Genomic DNA, 12,826 nt, shown 5'->3' with positions numbered 1-12,826 from the left:
TTCAGAGGAAGTACCAAAAGGAAACTGGTTCTTCTTTGAAACTGATCTCTCCCTGATTTTTGCAAAAACTATTCTTATTTTCTTCCTTCCTTTCTACCTACCTCTTCTAGGTGTCCTTTACTAATTAAGCTGAGGGGAAAAGGGAGGCAGGTGTGACAGGACAGCTTCCTACCTACCATTCAGCTCTGGAGTGCCAGTGAGAATCAACACCGGAAGTAGATCAGACGCTCCATTCCCACTCGTGGGCAGAGTCAGATAATTTGCAGACTGCCCTAAATCCAGGATCCAAGGTGCCCAGGGTGTCTCACCTTCCCCTGCTCCCAATTTAGCTGCAACGTCCTGTGTTTCACAAACAACGCCATGTGTTGCATGAACCATGTGTCCCTGAACTGAATTTCTGTCACCTGTCTAGTATCATCTCTAGTTCCCTACTGGCACTGCACCTGGCCATGGACCTCACTTAAACCAGCCATCGCTCTGCTATGCTGCTAGATGTCTCCAGTTTCTTTCCTCCTTTCCACAGCTACCTCCCAACCTAGATACACACACGATTCACAGGAGCCTGGGATCTACTGCAGCTGATCCTTGGCATCATAATCCTCAGGGCCACTTGATTCCCTGTGACCTCCATTCAAGGCTCCTCCTCCACTGTAAGTGGATAGATACTAAACCCACGTGGATTAACTTTTCTATGTCTCTTAAATAATATGATTGAGAGAGATGTCTGCCCCATTCCCCTTCTTAGAGACCAGAACTGCTACAGAATCATTTCTTGGCATGGCCCTATCTCATCTCAACTTCCTTCCTTCTCTCAATAGCCGAGTGTAACATTCCACGAGTGGCCAATGTACATAAAATTGTTAGACAGTTACAGCCTAAGCTGCTGCAATATGGACAAGGGAAGTCAGGATTACAATAGAATATTTGATAGTGTAAAAAGGGAAGAAATTATACAGAAATTGTTACAGGCATAAGTGGGAATTAGTTTCTTCAGGAAGAACTCAACTTAGAAGCTGTTTTCTTTCCACAAAAGCCAAAGAAATATATTATAATACTCTACCATCTCCCCATCCTCCACCTCATCTCCAAAACAAAGAGGGAAGATAGTCACAACAAGCATTTTGCCAAGTTTCCTGGGGTACTGGTTCCCAAATACCACTCTGCAGTGCAGTGCTAGTTTCACTGAATATGAACTACCTGGAGAACTTATCAAAAATACAGACACCCAGGCTCCAACCAAAAGTTCTAATTCTGTAAGCCTAAAACCCAGGAATTTGCATTTTGCAAAGGTCTCCAGATGATTTTGAAAACGAGCCAAGTTGGGAAAATAGACTTCCTTCAATTCTGTGGTTGCCTAGTTCTGAATAGTGGTAAATCAGAATTGATACTAGCTTCAGCTATAGATATGTGGCTGGTGAAGAGGAAGTCTGAACTTGAGGCAACTGCAGACAAAAGATGGTAACTCTGTGCAATCATCATATCGACCTCAGTATAAGATAAACGTTCCAGTCAGGATAAAACAAGAAAGAATATGGAGCTCAGAATACAATCAATCAAGGACAATGGATCCATTCATTTACTCATTCTTTTTTTTTTTCAAGAAAATATGTACTGAGAGCCCACTGTGTACCAGACTCTGTGCTATATCTGGGGGTACAAGAACAAGCAAAACAGACCCAGCCCTTGCTCTTATTAAATTTATAATCTATTGAGACAGATCATGAACATCAAACAAATAATCACAAAAATAAACACATACCATACAGACTAAAGTTTTACAATGGGACATTGGACTCAGCAGGGAAAGAGCAAGAAGCATGGAAGTGTGGTCAGGGAAGACTTCCTGAGAAGTTGACATTAGAGATAAAATCTGAAGGGTAAGTAGGAGTTTACCAGGTGAAGAGAGGCAGCAGAGAGTATTCCAGGGAGATGGAAAAAAATGGCATGAACAAAGGCTTAGGGGCTGAAAGGGGAGTGACTCATCTGAGCAAGCGAAAGAGGCAATTTACCTGGAGTGCAGTAAAGAAGGAAGAGAACGATGGGAGATGACGATGGGCTAGGAAGGAAAGACAGGTCATGCAAGACAGGAAAGCCAAGTTAAGGATTAGCTCTTTAATCCTTGTGATGCAAGAATGGAAGCAGGGAGACAAGAGAGATGATGGACGAGAGTGCGGGCAGCAGTGATGGAGGTAAGTGGACGTAAGAGGAGAAATTTAAGAGGTATTAAGGAGAAATATCTTTGCCTCACTTAAACATTTACATTAATAATTTCCATTACATTTATTTTTACTCTTACCTACTATTAATGGCAAATGATGCTGGTTCTATCACCTGGAAGTAAAGTAACATTTTTTAAAATAAGAGTGGGGGGGTTTTTTTGGTGCTATTTAGTGAGTGGGTTTTTTGTTTGTTTGTTTGTTTTTTGGTGTTGTTTAGTGAGTTAGTAAATATCTCAGTGCCAGAGTTTTTTTAATAGATGAGGGGTTTCTTTGCACTTTTGCTTTTTATTTTTTAAAACTGGAACTGTTTTCATATACTATTAGACTAAGTTATATTTTACAAATAAAATGACTAAGAGCAAATTCTAATCCCATCACATAGGTCAAAATTACATTTGTTTTCTGGAATTAGATAGTAGTGATAGTTGTACAACCTTATGAATATACTAAAAACCACTGAATTGTACATTTTAAAATTCATTTTTAAAAAATGAATTTTATGGCATATGAACCACATCTCAATTTTTAAAAACTACATTGTTGCTTCCAGACTTAAGTTTCTACTTTCAACTTTTCTCCTATGTTGGATGTGATCATTGTTAATACTAACAGCTATATATACTATACTATTTTTTTTGAGAGTTTCTTTTTCTTTTTTAATTTATTTATTTATTTATTTTGGTTGCGTTGGATCTTTGTTGCTGCGCACGGGCTTTCTCTAGTTGTGATGAGCGGGGGCTACTCTTCGTTGTGGTGCGCGGGCTTCTCATTGCGGTGGCTTCCCTTGTTGTGGAGCACAGACTCTAGGTGCGTGGGCTTCAGTAGTTGTGGCACGTGGGCTCAGTAGTTGTGGCACGTGGGCTCAGTAGTTGTGGCTTGCGGGCTCTAGAGCACAGGCTCAGTAGTTGTGGCGCACGGTCTTAGTTGCTCCACGGCATGTGGGATCTTCCCAGACCAGAGCTCGAATCTGTGTCCCCTGCATTGGCAGGCTGATTCTTAACCACTGTGCCACCAGGGAAGTCTTATACTATACTATTATACTACAGCTGCTATGCTATAATAGAGAAAGATAAATGTATGTATATATGAGCAGATACATACATGAATTCCTTTCCCAATCTCCCTTCTTTGGCATGCAGACTTAGTACCAGAATCTTTAACCATAGCAGTCATTTTCATCCTTATACATCCCAGGAGGAACACTTTAGTTGGTAGTGATGGACACTTTGGAGAACTATGATGATTGTTTGTTTGGTTGGTTGGTTCTTGAACTCCTCAATTATCTGAATCAAGCATATATGATGCAGCTACACCTGATGCTCCTGAAGAACAGTGTTTCCTTGAACTCCATGGCAGCCCAGCTGACTTAACTTTCCTCTCTGGCCTGATCCTTAAATGTTGCGGTCCTCCATATTCTTTACTGGGATCTCTTCTCACTCTAGGCCAGTGCTTCTCAAACATTGCCCCAGGTCATCCTGGAGCAATTCAGTCAGAATTTCTGGGGATAGTTCTTAGGCATCTGGATTTTTTTTTAAAGTTCTCCAAGTGATTCCAATGTGCAGTCAGGAAAGAAAACCCCTGCTCTTCATCCTCCCCCCCAATAATCTCATCCACTCAGTCATTTTAATTGTCATCTTTATTCTAATAACTCACAAATCTGTATCTCTAGTTCCCACCACCTTGTTCATTCAAAATAAAACCACTAAACCACAAAATAAAATTTCATTTTTTTAATTGACACAAAATTTTAAAATATGTTGAAGTTTAAATTATTTCTTTCTAGATTTTTCTAATTTTCTCTCTTTTTTGAGGGGTGAAGAACCTGTGCTTTGTTCGTATCCCAAAAAACTGATTAGACTCCCTCCTGGGAAATGGAACACGTGCTAGCACGCCTTTCCAAAACTGCAGACATCTGGCGGTGGGAGGGGGGGGTCTCAATTCAGAGGTCCCATAAGCACTAAAAAAAAATCAATATGCCTGCAAAAGAATTCATCATTTTCCCATGTCCCCAGACAAAACCTGCTCTTCCTCTCACCGAATGACCGGCAGCTAAAGTAAAAAACTTGGGAATCAGGATTTAACCCTCCATCTTTCACATCCTCACCCTCAGTTATTGGCCAAGGAATATAATTCTAACCCTTTAATAGATCATGAATCTGTTTGCTTTCTCTCCATCCCCATGGCCACTGTGTTCTGTTGCCTGGGGTACCGCAACACCCTCTGAACTGGTCTCCTTGCCCGCAGTCTTTACTTGTTCCGCACTACTACCAAAATTAGATTTCTAAACACAAATGTATTTTGTGTACTTAAAACCTTCCAGAGGCTCCTTCCCGCCCTTGGGATGGTGTCTGCATTTCACGACGTGGTTTCCAAGGCCCTTAAAAACCTCCCCAGATGCCTTCACCGCTCCTTCTGCCGCCAGCCCCATCCCCTCATCACTCCTTCTCCTCGCTTCAGCAGAGGTTTCTTCCTTCGGGGAAATCTTCTCTAAGCTCCCAAAGCCAGGTTAGGTGCCCCTTCCACTCATGGCCATGTCACCACGCAATTACTCTTGTTACCGCGTCAGTCGCTAACTTGATTGTCTCCCCTGCTACAAGTGAGCACCTCAGAAGCAGAGGCAATGTCTTATTCTTCATGGTTGCCCATGCTTGGCACGTTGTAAGTGCTCAGTATTTGTTGAAATAAACAATGAATGAATGAATGAATAATAGCCCTTGTAGTCCTCGCAAATCTCATGAGTGAAATCTGCATTTACCCTCTCCAAGCAACGTTAGGATACAAGAAAAATAGTTGTTAAAAAGAAGTCTTGCTCACACATGCACAGCAGACCCATGCGCTATCCTATGGATATTAAAAGGCTGGAGTTCTGCCCCTAGGTGCAGCAGAGACTAACGCAACACTGTAAAGCAATTATACTCCAATAAAGATGTAAAAAAAAAAAGGCTGGAGTTCATTCATCCAACATTTGTAAGTAGTTACTGTTCACTCTGTCCATAATAAGCTTGTATTATGCAGTGTCAGCAGTCACCTAGTCATCTTACATTAAGAAACATTACAGTATGAAATGTGTCATTTAATATAAATAACCGCTACCATTACCATTCTGCAAACACTGTGCTCAGCAGCTGACACGTACTGTCTCATCTAATCTCCACAATCAAGCTCTGAAGCAGATAGTTTTACAGCTTCTCAGAGGAAGAAACCAAGGCTTGCGAAGGGTAAGCACCTAGACTACAACGATACAGTTAGGATGTGTTAGCCAGTATCCCACCCTTATAGCAGAAAAATAAACCGAACGTGAAACTTGTACTTAATATGGCCATGTCGTGTCCAGCCTTGCTCTAGTAAGTGACAGAACACAAAGTTAAGACTGCTGGGGTGAGAAACGCCTCCGAGTTGATAAGTCGGTGTGTATCCATGGAACATAGCCCCATGCCAAAGAGGATGCTTAAAAGCTTACGGAGAGCCCTGTGCCCAGCAAAATGGAGTTTGAGGCCCTGAGCAGATACACCAGCCCAGTGAACCCGGCTGTCTTCCCCCATCTGACCGTGGTGCTGTTGGCCACTGGCCTGTTCTTCACCGCCTGCTTCTTAGTGTATGAGGTCACCTCCACCGCATCCACTCGGGATATCTACAAAGAGCTCCTCATAGCTTTGGTGGCCTCCCTCTTCATGGGCTTTGGAGTCCTCTTCCCGCTGCTCTGGGTCAGCATCTACGTATGAGCTCCCAAGGGTCCCAACCAGGCGGCTTCACTGAATCCCTGCTTTTGTAAATTATTTTTTTTTTACTATGCTGGAAGTGTCCCACCTGCTGCTCACAATAAAGGCAGATGTGTGACAAGAAAAAAAAAAAAAAAAAGCTTACTGAGTTCTTTGAGTGCAATGTAAATGAGTTTGAAAATGTAGTATAAAAGTACCTCTGGTTAACAATCATATGTCCCACATTTACCGTATCTTAGAGGCAAACCAGATTCCTGAAAGTCCATATTAATTGGGGAGGGGTGGGTCTTTGGTTAAATAGTCTAGCATATTAAAATAGCTAAAATACACTGAGTCCACCCTCCTGAAAAATGCAATTAGCTACTAGCTTCTTTGTGTTGAAAACCTTGCCTTGTTGAAAATTCTTTCATTTTCTCTGCATAAGTTTTTAAAGGAATTTAATTATAAAATCCAACTGTAAAGAAACTTATTGAAATAGCCTGCAGATTGTTTTATTTGCTACACCTCCCTCACACCTTAATTAACCAAAATAATATTAGCTCTCCAGTTATTATTACATAAATTAGTAACCTGGCCAAAATGATTCCCAGCTACTAAACACTTCATGCTCCTCAGGGCTGGCCTCTCTCTATTTTAATGGCTCTAAGATTAAACAATTCATTTTAATCTCACTATCTTTAGGATCCCATATATTGTGTAAGATATACAGTAAATCATTCATTCATTTCATTCACCCAATAGACCTTTATAGGCTTATTATATGCCAGAAATTGTCTTTTACTTACTCAAAAAAAATACTTATTGAGCATCTATGTGCTGGGGATTTAATGGTAAACAAGATAGCCAGGGTTTCCTAACTTTGTATGCCAAGTCCTAAGGCGGGACCTAGACATCTGTATTTTTCGGTGTCTCTGAGATTTTACTAATTATCATAGATCAGCGATTGTCAGTAGCAAGGGTCAGCAAACAATGGCCTGAAGGCCAAATCCAGCCTGCTGCCCGTTTTCATAGGACCACAGAGAAGAATTATCTTTACATATTTACATGGTTTTTAAAAATCAAAAGAAAAATAATATTTCATAATAGATGAAAATTATATGAAATTCAAATTTCAGTGTACATAAGTAAAGTTTTTTAGAACATGATCATCTGATTACATCTATGTCTGCTTTTGTACTACAAAAGTTTAGTTGTTGTCTAAATGTCCATTGACAGATGAATGGATAGAGAATATGTGGTATATATATAATGGAATACTGCTCAGCCATGAAAAAGAATGAAATAATGCCATTTGCAGCAACATGGATGGACCTAGAGATTGTCATACTAAGTGAAGTCAGTCAGACAAAGACAAATATCATATGATATCACTTATATGTGAAATCTAAAATATGATACAAATGAACTTATTTACAAAACAGAAACAGACTCACAGACATAGAAAACAAATTTATGGTTACCAACGGGGAAAGGGGGTGGGAGAAGGATAAATTAGGAGTTTGGGATTAACAGATACAAACTACTATATACAAACTACTATACATAAAATAAACAACAAGGTCCTACTGTATAGCAGAGGGAACTATATTCAATAACTTGTAATAAACCATAATGAAAAAGAATATATATATATATACACATATATATACATATATATATCTGAATCACTTTGTTGTACACCAGAAACTCACACAACATTGTAAATCAACTATACTTCAATAAAAAAATAAAAAATAAAATTTAAAAAGTTTATTGGTTGTGATAGAGGCCACGTGTGGCCCTTTCACTCTCACTGCTTTGCACACCTGCTTGTTGTACTATGAATCACAGTGATGCAGTTATAACTCAACAGCATTTCAAATGTCATGTGTATTACCTTACCATAATTTTTTTTTATTACCAGTGCATATCCATCATACCAAAACAGGAGGAGAAGTGTGCCATACTTTCAGCACACACTGGGAGATGGACCATGCTGTTACTGAATTAGATGACAAAGCACTTTATTATTCAATGACACTCTATCTGTACTAAAAGAATACAATATATGCCAGATTAAGCACTCATCACAGTATTCCCAACTCACAGAAAATCCAGTGGGCAGAAAATATTACAAAGTCAAAACAGACTATCTCATCACGGCAGAATTTCTTCACGGAAGTAAAAAATAATAATAATAATAACAATGAGACTGCAACCAAAGTGTTTGTAAGTGGTTCACTTGTTAGCCAAGCAAGGAAGGACATTTACCAATGGTAACTTAATTAAGTCATGTTTGATTGCAGCAGCTGAAGCAATGGGTCCAGAGAAAATAAACTTGTTTAGTCTTGATAAGAACAGACTCTTGGTTCAAAGAGTTGAAGACACTGGGAGCAATATCAATATAGTCAATTTAAAATGAGACAAATTACTTTGAGAGGTTTCCCTTGGCTTTGGTGAGATGACAGATGTCATGGATACTGCTCAGTTGTTCTTTATACCAGGAGTCAATGCCAATTTTGAAGTGACTGAAGAATTAGCCTATATGAAAGGCTGCACAAAACAACTACAAACAAGAATGTTCACACGAATTGAAAAAAACAATAATTCAATACAACTTAAGTGGAATCTGCTAAGATGTGTTACAACTTAGGGTGGTAAAAATTATGTGTGGAGCAAAAAAAGACTTGGCTGGACAAATTTACCAAGCTTGTAAAAATGTATGGTTAAAGCCTATGGTTATTCACTGTATTATTCATCAGGAATTCACTGAGGTTATTCACTGAGGAAAATATTTGAATCTCTCATGTGACATTAAACCAATAGTGTTCATCTGCTCTGTGAGCTTAACCATTGTTAGTCCTATGAAGTTTTCTCAGAAATAGAAGCTGAATAGCCTGACTCATTCTACCACACAGCAATTCTATGGCTTAACAGTATAAAGTTTTACTGTGATTTTTTTAAGCTCAGGGTCAGGAATGAGTCTTTTCTGAATTAAAAAAAAAAAAAAACCAACCCCCAACCACTACCATTGACCACCGAATGGCTTTGGAAATTAGCTTTTCCTGTGGACTTGATAATCTTTTTCAATGAATTCTACCTAAAATTACAAGGCTAAATAGCACATACATGCCAAATTTTTATAACAGTAAAGTCATTTCAATGACAATTAATGTTAAGTCATTTCAATGAAAACTAATGTTGTTTGAATCAAAAGTAAGGTTGGGCTACTTTACATATTTCCCATGATGGCAAAGGTTAAAACAAATAGTGAGATTTCATTCCCACACAAATTTACAGCAGATATATTTTGTGAGCTCAAACTACAGCAATGTTTTTCAGACTTCGACGCAAGTGCAAAGGAAATTTCCATATTTCAAAATCCTTTTAACTGTGCAATTAAGGAGCTTCCACCTAACTTTCCATTCTAAGTGATTAATCTGCAATATAATGACATGTAAAAGGAAAACATCAGGAGAAAAAAATCTAATAAATTCTATAAATGCCTTCCAGGCAATGAATATGCTCAATTAAAATCAGAAGCTTGTGGATTGATAGCACTATTCGGCAACACCTTATTGTGTGAAAGACATTTTCAGAGATGAAATATGTAAATTCTTATTACAGGTCAGCATTAAGCGATAAACATTTGCAATCAATTCTGATGACAGGGAACAATAACTTTGCACCCCAATTAAGTGAAATGTTATCCCCCCCAAAAATAATTCCACTCTTCTCATTCGCAAATCTGTATTACCAAAAAAACTGTTCTCAATTAGTATTATTTTAATTTAATCAATCAAAATCTTGCGGAAATTTGTTTTTTCTCGTATCGTATAAGTACTTACATAGCATCTTCAACTTCACCTCTTGACCTCCAAAGCCTAAATTTGCCTTTTACCAAAAAAGTTGGCCAACCCTTGCTTGGGAAAGTTAGTGGTAAAGCACCCCACAATCTCCAAGGAGCAGTAACTGTTTATATTTTCCAAAAGTAGAATAGGTTACAAAAGTATAAAAATAAAAAATGGTCACAGATTATAACTGATATAAATTAAAAACTCTAAGTATAACCTTGACTAAAAGAGGAACAAGAGACAATATACCTCCTAAGACTCTTACCAAAAGATTCCGACACAGATTATGACTTTAGGAATGATGAAGAAAGAACCTACTAATAAGGTTCAATGGGGCTCACAGCCTCCACAAAGACTCCAGGGTCCCACTCATGGTTGAAAATCCAGGGATTCCAAGTAACAAAGAGAAGGTAAGCAGAATCTAGTGGCCTGGAAATTAGGGTCCTCCCCATTTATGTGGGCACCATGCTCATCTCCTGGATTTATATGCAACTCAAAGGAGAAGGCAGGCACCAAAATAATGACTGAAACACAATTTACCAAGATGGGGTAAAGGTTCAGAGCCAAATCTGAGTTAATGTAAAAAAAAAATTACATTTGTGGACAAGAGTCATAACTGCTTTGTGGCATGGCCAACTTCCTAACCACGTGAGGACTGAATGGAATAAATTATGTATTTAACAAAGTGCCTATCCCCAAAAGTCTTAGCTATTTATTAATATTTATCCAGCCTGCTTCTGGATAAACCTCCTGCTTCTACTCTCCTTTCACATTTCTGCCTCCTGTGCTCCTTGTCACTCCCCAGAGTTGCCATACATCTTTTACATTTCTGTGCGTCAGTACATAATGTTCCTTCTCCCTGAAATCACCATTTCTCCCTTATCTCCTGGTTATTTTACTTTACCCTTCAACTTCCATCCTTTCTCAGCCTGCTGTGCCCTGCTCGGTGCTCTGGACACTGACCCAATGGGCTGCAGTCCCAGTTCCCTTGCCGGCTGACTTTTCATTAGGTCTAGCCAATGGGAGGCACCAATGGGAAGAGAAAGAGTTCACGGAATTTCTTCACAGCCCCCTCATAGCTTAGGCACTGCACCTCTGGAAGTAGCCAGGTGTCTCCACGACTACAGTGTCAACCAGGCAGTGCCTCTTCTGCAGTTTCAGCTCTCACTGGGCTCCAAGAACTCTACTTCCGTCTTATCCCTTTGGCCCTATGGAGAGATAATAGTCTTTCACTTTTCCTACCTCTTTATCTATTCTTTGCCCTCTGCCTACACTGTTGTATGTAGTATCTCCATTAGAGCTATCATGGCTGAATTTGTTTTCTGCTGACACTCTGATTGATAAATCTGCCTAGAGCATTCTTATTCAGCCTTCTGCACTCAGTTTGAATAGATGCACCTCTATGAAACCCTATTTGACAACATTTTCCCCAGGATGAGCTGGGTACTCCCTTGTTGGTTTTCTTCTCACACTTCCTTCATCACATTGTGATTGATTTTACGTATCCCCAGTAGACAGTCAGCTCCTTAAGAAACAGAATCATATCTTGTTTACGGATACATCTCTGGCACCTTACATGTAGTATGGAGAAAGGGAGAGAGGAAAAAACTGTAAATATCCTTATTTATTCTTTGACAGGGATCAAGGCAGAAGAGAGTTGGAAAATGTCCTAAAATAAGAAATATATCTATCAATAGGGCTACCCAGCCTGGTCTTATTTATTTTCCTCAATGTAGCTCTTTTTCTTTTTTTTTTCTTTTTTCTTTTTTGAAGATCTAATCGGCTCTATTAGGCAATTCATGAACTGGGCAGCATCTTACTTAGCAACTAGAAGGGTGCTCCCAGTGGTTGTAAAAAGTGGAAGGTTTTTTTAAAAAACTGAGGTATAGCTGATTTACAATAAGTTTCAGGTGTACAACACGGTGATTCACAATTTTTAGAGATTATACTCCATTTATAGTTACTATAAAATATTGGCTATATTCCCTGTGCTGTACAATATATCCTTGTAGCTTATTCATTTTATACATAGTACTTTGTACCTTAATTCCCTACCCCTATCCTCCCCTTCCCCCTTCCTCTCCCCACTGGTAACCACTACTTTGTTTTATATATCTGTGAGTCACTTTATTTTATGTTATATTCACTAGTTTATTTCATTTATTAGATTCCACATATAAGTGATAACATATGGTATTTTTCTTTCTCTGCCTGACTTATTTCACCAAGCATAATGCCCTCCAAGTCCATCCATGTTGTTGCAAATGGTAAAATTTCACTCTTTTTTATGGCTGAGTAGTATTCCATTGTGTATATACACCACATCTTCTTTATCCATTCATCTACTGATGGATACTTATGTTGCTTCCATGTCTTAGCAATTGTAAATACTGCTGCTCTGAACACTGGGATGTTCATATTAGTGCTTTTGTTTTCTTCAGATATATACCCAGGAGTGGAATTGCTGGATCATACAGTAGTTCTATTTTTAGTTTTTTGAGGACCCTCCATACTGTTTTCCACAGTGGCTGCACCAATTTACCTTCCTACCAACAGTGTACAAGGGTTCCTTTTCCTCCACATTCTTGCCAACATTTGCTATTTGTGGTCTTTTTGGTGTCTGTCATTCTGACAGGTGTGAGGTGGTATCTCCTGGTGGTTTTGATTTGTATTTCTCTGATTATTAGTGATGTTGAGCATCTTTTCATGTGCCTGTTGGCCATCTGTATGTTTTCTTTGAGAAAATGTCTATTCAGGTCTTCTGTACATTTTTTAATTGAGTTGTTCATTTTTTGGATATTGAGTTGTATGAGCTGTTTATATATTTTGGAGATTGATCCCTTGTCGGTTGCTTCATTTGCAAATCTTTTCTCCCACTCAGCAGGCCGTCTTTTTGTTTTGTCAAAGGTTTCCTTTGCTGTGCAAAAACTTTTAAGTTTAATTAGGTCCTATTTGCTTATTTTTGCTTTTCTTTCCTTTGCCTTAGGAAACAGATCCAAAAAAATATTGCTACAATTTACCTCAGAGTACTCCGCCTATGTTTTCTTCTAGAAGT

The 12,826-nt window shown here is 38.9% G+C and overlaps 2 protein-coding genes across 4 annotated transcripts in view; one reads left to right on the top strand and one right to left on the bottom strand.

Moving 5' to 3' along the window:
* Positions 1–12,826, bottom strand: part of SUGCT (succinyl-CoA:glutarate-CoA transferase) — a 781,582-nt gene that overhangs the window by 614,620 nt on the left and 154,136 nt on the right. The window lies entirely within an intron of this gene.
* Positions 5,702–6,051, top strand: LOC118900670 (transmembrane protein 258-like). Its single transcript, XM_036863206.1, has one exon. It carries the CDS (start codon positions 5,702–5,704, stop codon positions 5,939–5,941), a length of 240 nt encoding a protein of 79 aa, XP_036719101.1. The 3' UTR covers positions 5,942–6,051.

Source organism: Balaenoptera musculus, chromosome 9, assembly GCF_009873245.2.
Source record: "Balaenoptera musculus isolate JJ_BM4_2016_0621 chromosome 9, mBalMus1.pri.v3, whole genome shotgun sequence".
Lineage (NCBI taxonomy): Eukaryota > Metazoa > Chordata > Mammalia > Artiodactyla > Balaenopteridae > Balaenoptera > Balaenoptera musculus.
This window is presented reverse-complemented; position numbering and strand designations above follow the sequence as displayed.